The sequence below is a fragment of the Opisthocomus hoazin genome, chromosome 16, assembly GCF_030867145.1.
Source record: "Opisthocomus hoazin isolate bOpiHoa1 chromosome 16, bOpiHoa1.hap1, whole genome shotgun sequence".
Taxonomy (NCBI): domain Eukaryota; kingdom Metazoa; phylum Chordata; class Aves; order Opisthocomiformes; family Opisthocomidae; genus Opisthocomus; species Opisthocomus hoazin.
Window position 1 is genome coordinate 12,400,931 of NC_134429.1, and position 9,625 is coordinate 12,410,555.

The 9,625-nt window shown below is 40.3% G+C and overlaps 1 protein-coding gene across 5 annotated transcripts in view; it reads right to left on the reverse strand.

Moving 5' to 3' along the window:
- The window catches only part of LZIC (leucine zipper and CTNNBIP1 domain containing), a 34,995-nt gene that overhangs the window by 4,619 nt on the left and 20,751 nt on the right, over positions 1-9,625 (reverse strand). For 2 of the 5 annotated variants that reach the window (XM_075437154.1, XM_075437155.1), the window contains exons 1-7: positions 9,562-9,591; positions 8,647-8,787; positions 7,202-7,337; positions 6,005-6,103; positions 5,243-5,338; positions 3,362-3,443; positions 1,888-1,950 (exon numbers count right to left, since the gene is read on the reverse strand). In XM_075437154.1, coding sequence (XP_075293269.1) covers positions 1,892-1,950; positions 3,362-3,443; positions 5,243-5,338; positions 6,005-6,103; positions 7,202-7,337; positions 8,647-8,747 — 573 coding nt within the window. In that variant the 5' untranslated portion in view covers positions 8,748-8,787; positions 9,562-9,591 and the 3' untranslated portion in view covers positions 1,888-1,891. Of the gene's footprint in view, positions 1-1,544; positions 1,951-3,361; positions 3,444-5,242; positions 5,339-6,004; positions 6,104-7,201; positions 7,338-8,646; positions 8,788-9,174; positions 9,437-9,561; positions 9,592-9,625 lie in introns of those variants that run through there. The other 3 variants (XM_075437151.1, XM_075437153.1, XM_075437152.1) reach the window with 3 other exon arrangements.

Sequence of the window (9,625 nt, forward strand, 5' to 3'; positions counted from 1 at the left end):
AGATACACCTGTCACCTTAGTAGCATAGGTAGAGATCTTTGTTTAACCTCTTTTTAATGTAATTTGCTGGAGAGTCAGCAAAAACCACTGTGGCATTTGCTTATTGTACTTCGCTCTCCTTTAAGCAAAAATAAATTTTTCACTTTAAAAACAGATAATCTGTGGAGTTTAAGTAGCAAAATGGTAGCTTTCTTCTCTTGATATATTTCTGCCCCGCCTTATGGGAAGGGGAACTGACTGTATCTGTGACTGGCCAGTCACACTTTCTCTGAGGGGTGCCAGATACTAACAGCACATCAACACACACTCACAGCCAAACGCTCCTTTTGCCAATGAGATTTCGTAACGCTTCCTCCACTTCTGAAGCTCTCCAAAGAAAGGAAGTGCTAACTCCCTGTTAAAACATATAGTCCAAAGGACCCAAACTGTCTAATGTTTGAACTTTTTTTGCACAGAAATAGAGGGAAATTACTTTTTTTTTTTTTCACGAAGGTACTTTTCTTTTTGCCTTTCTTTTTTTTACAGGTAGAAGCTGTATACTTCTCTCTAGCTAGTAGTAAAATAAGAAGGGGAGCAGGTATGAAATTCAATTAAGAATTGCCTTTTTAAAAAACAAATTATATTAATTTACTATTCATTTATATTCAGTGCCTGAATATATATCACGGGTAGGACAGACCTGAAATGCACATTTCTCAAGCTGAAAAAATTCTCAGTGAAATACAGGCTTCTAATCAGCTCAGACAAAATGCTAACAAGTACTGAATTAAAGTGTGAAGCAGCCAGTACTTTAAGAACAAGATCCCTAATATTGATTTTACAAAATAGAGTTTATTGGGAAGTCAAATACACATCTAGAGTCCTACATAGTTTTTCCACACTCAAGAGCTAAAAATTCAACAATATGAGACTATAAATCCTCCTACACCCTGATATTATTCAGGATTCTAACTTCTCCATGGAGACACAGACCCTTCCATCTCCACAGCACCACCGATTGATAAATAGACTGAGCAATGCTTGCACTGATCACGTAATGATCCTTTTTAAACTTGCTTCTGCTTGCAAGCTATTCCATGCTATCTCAGAAATACTGGAAAATAGCGGTAGCATGTAGTTATACACCCAGAGCTAAAGTAAGAGGTCACAGACAGGGCTTCTTGTTGCCATTTCCTAGCAATTCCCTGTCATTTCAATACACAAGGTTAAATTACTCCAGAAGCTCCCTACAGAGCTACCATTGTTTGTCAGTCAAGGCTAGGACACAATGGCACTTATTCATGAGCAACAGCGAACAGGCAGCTAAGGGCAAACGATCAGCATACAGTCTCAATTTTGTTCTTCTGCAAACAGTTTGTAGAAAGATGGCATTTCAAAACAAACGATGTCAATTTTTCAAAGCTTCAATGCATTCCTAGTACAAGCTACTTAGTAGGGGGTCCAGACGAAAATTAAGACAACTTGAAAGCAACACGAAGAGCACCCAAAAAACCCACTCACTCATCAAGACTGCTCCTGAAAAAGAGCTGCTTGCTACAACCACATGCAAAAAGTGTATGTTTTAATAGAGAAATACACACTCAGAAACGTTCAAAATAGCTGATTCTTTCCAAATACAGTCATACCATGCTTTTGTTCTTAGAGTACCACTTAGCGTTTAGCCTCAGAGCTTATATTACTAAGGGGTACAGACACCAAGGTTCCAAAGTGCACTTAAGGCTGTTTACTTCATATCTTCTGGTTAAGAACCCAAGAAGTTTAGGGTTTGTTTTTTTCTGGTTCTGTTTTGCTTTTCTTTTTTTTGGCATGTTAAAAATAGAAAAAACAAATGCAATATGACAGAAGTCCAATGCTGCTGATAACTGGAGAGACAGAAGCCTCACGCACCTCTTCATTGTTTTGCCTTTTCTACTTCAAAACTTGCAAGAGCAAAGACTTTGTCTCCTGATCCTATAAGGGGAAAAAACATTTTCAGTAATATTAGCAGAAATAGTGAATTTCCTTATATACAATTTAATTCAAGCAAAACACTTGAGATAAAAAGAAATCAAACCTACATTTCAATAACTAGAACACTTCAGCTAATTTTGAAAAAAATACTGGCCTGACAGGTCTGAAACCAGCCCTGGGGTACTGGCTCTGGCTGGGATGGATTAAACTTTCCCCGCTGCAGCTCTCGTAATGCTGTGCTTTGTATTTGTAGCTAGAACCGTATTGATAACACACCAGTGTTCTGGCTGCTGCTGAGCAGGGCTGGCACAGCATCAAGGCTGTTGTCCCCCCAAAGGCCAGTCAGCTTGGGGTGGGCAAGAGGTTGAGAGGGGATGTAGCCAGGACAGTTGACCCATACTGACCACAGGGATCTTCCCTGCCCTATGACACCACGCTTTGCAACAAAAGCTAGGAGAAAGGAGGTGGTAGGGGATTCATTATTAAGGCATTCGTCTTCCAAATGAACTGCTACATGTACTGAGGCCCTACTTCCCAGGAAGTAGCTGAACATTGCCTGCTGATCAGACGTAGAGAATAAATCTTTTTGATTTCCTTTGCTTCTGTGCACAGCCTTTGCCTTTCCTTATTAAACTGCCTTTATCTCAACCTATGAGTTTCTCATCTTATTTTCTCCCCCGTCCTGCTGAGGAGAGGGAATGAGAGAGCGGCTTGGTGGGCACATGGTGGCCAGCCAAGGTCAACCCACCACACATGGAGAGTTTCTAACAAAGGACCCTTTTGGGTTCGAGGGTTCTCACCGTGCTTACGCTCTCAGGAAGAGAAGTACTGAAAGGTAGGTCACAGAGACAGCTTATTTGTACTTTCACCTAGTCTGGCATGCTCCTGCCATTCATAGTTCTTTCATCACAGTTCTAACTATAATGCTCAAATGAACTGTTGTGCTTTTTTAATGCACACTATAACTGAACTTTTGGTCTTATCAATACGATGAGAGTTATGACAACAAGAGTGCTTTAAAGCTGTATTTTGACAATATGCCAATAATTGCGGAATCCTCTGCATCAAGCAGAGGAAACGGCTCTCCCGAAGAGAGGCATTAATGCAAAAGAGATCTGTGTTTAACTGTCAGAATGGTATCTCTGCTTGAGACAGACTATTCAAGCCTTCAGCATTATGGGCACGACTTGGCATTTTATGGACATTTGGCATTGGATTTTTTGCTGCATTACTTTTTCCTCATGGACAATGTATCAGTTTCATTGTTAATATAACAGAAAAATGTACATCAAAATTTAACTGCATGAATCTTTTGTTCATATGTTCTCTTTCACAGGGGAATCACAGGTATTTCTATTCATCAGGGTTCAATGAGGGAAAGAAATTGGAAGTTATGAGAATGAAAACTCACCAAGGTCAGTGGAGACTCTCTCAAACTGGCTCAGGGCTGTACCAGCATTTGCTGACAAGAACACCTCATCGTCTGGAGTGAGCTAAATCAAAAAAGGCCATAACTGTGAACTTGGGACCTCAACTATGCATATTCCTGCCACTTTAATTCCCACCATCTGCATAGGCCTATACATGAACTATGAAAGGTTACACCGATGGTCAATTTGCAGTTTTTAAGTGGCAGTGTTATCTAACATATTAGAAGCCAATGTAAAAATGCAAGCTACTCCCCCTATCACTGTTTTTTTTCTCAGTGGCGTCTGCCAGCCCAGGAAGGATAGCCTATGCACATCAGACATGTCTCTACACTCACCACTAAGTTTCAAGCTGACCTCCAGTGATAATTCTCAATGAAAAGGTCACGTTGCACCTCTGTACCAAAACTATGCAAGGCATGTCAATTACTTTTTTGTAATGTAGTCAATACAGTAACAAGCTAAGATGTAAACTTACTTCATATCATCTACTGAGGAATGCAAAAACACGTAGTCACTACCAACTTTGACCATGTTAAGACTCAATAACCTAGAAATCGTTCTCTTCCTTTAAAGTGACATTTGCGCAAGTATATTTTGCTTTTATGTATGCGCTTTGATGCCTTGTGACAGATGCCCATAAAATATTTACAATAATTAAGTAGTAACCTACATTTGGAAAGTTCAGATACTCTAAGTTAAAACTCACTCGTTTAAGTAGCCTAAGATACATATCCTTGTTAAAGCAAAGCATAATTGTGTCAAACTGTCCAGTGTTTGTGTCAGTTTATTTATTAAAAATATAGAAATCAGGTATAGACATTCAGAATTATGTTGGAATAAGGTAAAAATATTAAGTTACCTGCCTCTGCAAGCAAGCATTCAACTATTTAACATTTTGTAACACTGTGCAGACAAACCTGTAACATTTACCGTAATTTCTCACATTCAGAACAGATGTGAAACTACTATCCTAGCAAGTCCTCTGTGAGGTAGGCTACTGATAATTTTAATAGATAAAGAGGCTATGTCAAAGCATGGTGAAGTGGCTTGTCTGATGTGTCCAAGGAACTCATGCCAGGAGGATTACGTATGTTCATGCATTCAGTTCACAGTCTTAATTAGCCTTTTAACCTATTTCCAAAACATTTTTTTTTCCCCTGACAGTCAAGCAATAAAAACATTCTGAGGGACAGCATTTGCTAATATCATCTACTTGGAATACAGCTCCTTTAAGTCCTGCACTTGATCTTTTCCATTACATGCCCTCATTTCCTAATGAAGTTTAAGTACAGCGATACACAGCAACACATTTTCTTCATATACCATCAACAAAAAACCCCCAACTTCTCTTCCTCCCTCTAGTGGTAAAAAACACGGATCGTTCTGCCACAGATTTACTTATTGGGGAAACAAACTGTATCACTCATCTCTCCAATTTATCTTGCACCAAGAGGTAGGTATTGTCACCAATACAAAAGTAAAGCTCAATGTACGTCAAAAGGCTTGGATAGTTCCCGCCAGGTGGATAGATGGTAGTTAGCCACTAAAAGACTTGTTTTGTAGCTTTTATAAATGATCATCGACTTGTACTGGCTTGTGATTCATTCATACGACCCATCAAAGAAAGCATTTCAAAGCAGAAACAGCCTTATATAAATGCACGATACTATCTGATGTATGTTCAGCAGCAAGTGCTTCAGAAAGCTTAGCATTAAAATGGAAGGACCTTTATGTACTACAAAAGCAAGCTCCTTTTTATCATTTGCTCATAAAGAAAAGGTGCAACTTCTTATTTTCATTATTTCAAACTGCTCTTCAATATACAGATAGAAATTTCTGTCCACTTAACTATCACACCTTACCTTCTCACCAAGCTTTCTGAGGGCAGTCAGGATTTCCAGTTTCTGCTGTGTGTATAGGTCTCGTTTCAACTTCCCAACCATTAAGTCTCGGTCCATCTGTATACCAGGGGGGAAAATAAATCAAAATACGTAAGCTTCCCATTACTTTCACTCAACACAACAGCATGAGCAATACAACGGCCTAGAAATGTCATCAGTAAGCATGGAAGCAAGGGACAGAACTACCCACAATTTAAAGGATGGCCATGAAGTTTTTCTGACCATTCTGCAAATAGCCTTTGCACCCAACCTTGGCACTCTACTTTGTCCAAACTTGAATCTCTTCTAATCAAAGACTGGTAGTCATTCAAAATTACAGATTCACATATCACTGATACATGGAGGAACCACATTTCATTTCACTTTATCTGGATCTCAAGTTCAGTCCAGATCTCTGAAACACTGAGGGCACTCTCCAGTCCCTCCATACAATTACAGATTCACATTCTTCAGATTTTCTATTTGCACTTAGTTCACTATCTGTTAATCACATTTTTGTTTTGAAGCAGCAAGATAGAAAATAATAAAAGAAATACACATTGTTGTCCCCGTTACCTTAATGAACATTTAAGACAGAACAAATTCTGAAAGAGAACTTCTCTATCTCCTTGTGATGCTGTCAGCAAGGTTTCTAACACACTTGGTGCTCTTCGTAGAAATCATTACAAATTTAAATCAGTCTAGCTCAAATAAACAGTTTTTACAGTAAAAAGAAACCTTCACCTCTGCCAGCCTTGTCCGCAATTGCCTCGGTTGTTTCTTTGCAAACATTCTAATTACTTCTGGAGTTTTAAATGCTTGGCTGATGGCTGCTTGTATTGCCTATGAGGAAAAGAGCAAGAATGACCAGAACTAATAGCAGTCACAAGCTATAGCTGCATGACAAGATTAATGAAGGCTGGAAAGCATCATTAGTATCCTCTGCATCATTTCATTAAAGAGATCTTTTATTTTTTTTGCATAATCATGGAAGCTAGATGAAAAAACATATGACCTTTACGCAGGGCTTGTAAAATCCACTGATTCTTGCAACTACTCTAAGAGCTGTGAAACTTTTCTTTACAGTCCAGCTCTTAATTTGTAACGATTTCCAACATTTTCCTCATATTAGCACATCACAAGTAGATGTGCTCTGCTACCGTGAACAGTTTTATTGCCCAGACCAATGATTATAGCTCTTGTATGGGTAAGCAGAATGTAAATGATAAGGTAAATCTCGTATTGTTACTCAAGATCCCCTATGGAGTATCAAAACTATTATGATTAAATCTCACCACAGTTACGTGTGGACAAACCATGATCTCTCTGGAAACAAAACCCTAAAACATACGGCTCAGAAAACAAATAATGCTCTTACTAAACTTCTGAAAAGACAGAAAATAGATCAGAAGTTTGGAAGTCAGCATAAAATAAGATCAATTCACTAAAACAACCTGAAATTACAGTCATTCCTAAAGCCTTTTCATCTGGACTGGTATGAATCTCTGAAATACAAATCAGTAATAAGAGCACAAGAAACGCTATCTTTATGCTTTCTAACAAGCAGGCATGAACTTTACTTCTCATCATATATATTGTCCTGGATTGTCCCTCACAACTTTTATATTAATTTGTTTTATTCTATGTTATTTTCTAGTATTAAGGATATATTTAGTCCCTGCAATTTCACAGTTTTTTCTACAGTGTTATGGTTATAATTCTTCAACGCTTTTTTCCTTTTAAAATCAAGAGAGCTGACAGTTTTTATATGTACACATATGTTAAATAATAAAAAAATTAGACACATAGATCTAGCTTTCACATGTGCCTGTGTAAAAATTATAATGAATTTAATGAAATGACATTATAATGAACCACTGTTTCCTGTTTCACTGAGTCCGGGCAGAATGTGAGCTATTTTTAGTAACACAACATCCTTACCAGTTGCATCCCGCTGAGCTCGTCCACCAAAGTCATATCTCCAGACATAATCTTCTTCAGCGAGTCATTGATCTCACTCAGCTGTTCTAGAGTTTCTTTTTTGGTCTCTTCATACTCATCTGCATCTAGCTCCTCTCTAAAGAGGATCCAACAAGACACATTAATTCACAGGACCAAACTTGAGACATAACGGGGAGAAAAAGACATCAAGTATCATGAAGCATGCCTCCTCAGATAGCAATTAAAACATGCACCTCACTTCAGACTGTTCTGCTCTAGCCCTCTTAGCAGTTACTTAGCTAACCCGTACATAGTTTTCTTGGGTTTGCACCACCTCCTAGCCACCCATGCACCTGTGTCATTTGTATGAAGTCACCGGTATTAAAAGGCCCTGACAACTATGGGACACTCAACACTTGGTGCAGTGTTTAAAAGTGTATTTTGGGTCTCAACAGAAATACACAGTTAAATTGTCTTGCTTAAAGTTGCGGTGAATCAAATTATCTGAAAAGCCCATCTCCTCACCCCAAAATCATCAAGTTATTCAGGAATAACTGATCCTGCTGTCTAAACCTTGCCCGACTCAAAGAATAGCAGTACCAACCATTAGCAGTTATAATTGTTCTTCAAAAAGTATGTACTGCTTGGACAAGTTAGAATGATAGTCAGAGAAAGCACCTAAAACCACACAAGGTGTTTAAATGCAAGTACCGAAACAGAAAAAAAAAACCCTTTTCCTTGGTAATTCAGTCCATCTCAAATTTTATTAGCCCACAAAAAACTAACACAAAATCAGATGAAACAAACCATATGAAAACGTCAGACAAATTAAAAAAAAACCGAAAAACCCACAACCCCAAACAGCCGTAATTATAAGACCACACAAAACAGATACAAAAGCAAATAACTGCTATTAAAAAAGCCCATATGAAAATTGTAAATTCTGTAAACAGCTATTAAAAGTTACAAAGCCACACTGAAATACAAAATTTCAAAGAACACAGTAATGAATATTCTGCCCGCATTTTCCTCAAGATGATAAATCGAATGAGTTTAATAAAAAGAATCACAGAATGGTAGGGGTTGGAAGGGCCCTGTGTGGGTCACCCAGTCCAACCCACCTGCCGAAGCAGGGTCACCCAGAGCAGGCTGCACAGGACCTTGTCCAGGCGGGTCTTGAATATCTCCAGAGAAGGAGACTCCACAGCCTCCCTGGGCAGCCTGTTCCAGTGCTCCGTCACCCTCAGAGGGAAGAAGTTCTTCCTCATGAAAGATTTTTAAAAATTATTTCTACTGCCTAACACAAACATCACACATAATTTTTAAAAAAATAAAGCCACAGCAAAACACAAAATCCCACCAGAATTTTGAAACGTACCATTTTCTTCTGCCAACCACTTATGAAAAACATTACTATGTAAGAGAAAAGCATCTATTTCTATTACCTGCATTCCTCCAGATCTTGAAGTTGCTGCATTAATCTATCCAACTGCTCTTCCAAATTTTGTTTTAGTTTACTGGTCTCTGTTGTTCCTCTTGAAGCCATTTTCTGTTTTCACATGAAAATCTGAAGTTACATGACACTCCTAGAACAAAGAACATTTTATTGTTGTGTATCAACAACTTAAAGCTTCTTTTAAAACAGTCCAAGCATCAATAAAATTATTCTAATATCCTGATGATGGAATGTCTAATCAATACACTTGGAGCTCCTTGCAGTGGAAATAGAGAAGTGTTAGTGTGGGTCTGCAGGATTGTTCTTTGTAGTAAGAGGCGGTTCACCAAGGTAGTAACTCAAACAGCCACAGCACGTAAACCCAAACAAGTCTGAAACCAGGCAGCAACCACTGAAATACTGAGGTCCCGCTATATGAAACAACAGATTCTGCTCTTCAGCTGCCCCTCGGGAAACTATTTAGGAGACCACAACCCGGGTACCGGTGCCTGAAGCACGCAAACACCTCAGATAGTACCATTAGTTGTAGAAAACGAGAGCACTCCAGAGAAAACTGGTGCTTCTTTGGGTATCGGACAGAAGCCCACGGTGACGATCTCTGGGGCATTCGCGCACCGGCCCGACAGCCGCTGCCCAGCAAGTTCCGGGGTTTGCACTAACGCCAACGGCTCCAGCAGCCCCCAGCCAGGAGAACCCGCCCCACCGGGAAGGTGCGAGACAGCGGAGCGAACCGGAGGCCTGGCGGGGGGAGAGGCGGGAAGGACCTCCGGCACCGCCCGAGGCCAGGGCTCCAGCCCAGCGCCCACACCGTGCGGAGGCGAGTCCGCCCAGCCGCCCTCCCGCAGGCAGAGCCCTCCCCGCCGGGCCGAGCCCCGCGCGCCGCCCGGGCCCCCCGCCGCCTCACCTGGGGCAGGCCGCGCCGCCAGCTGGGGGGGGGGGGGGGGGGGGGGGGGCGGGGAGCGGGCCGC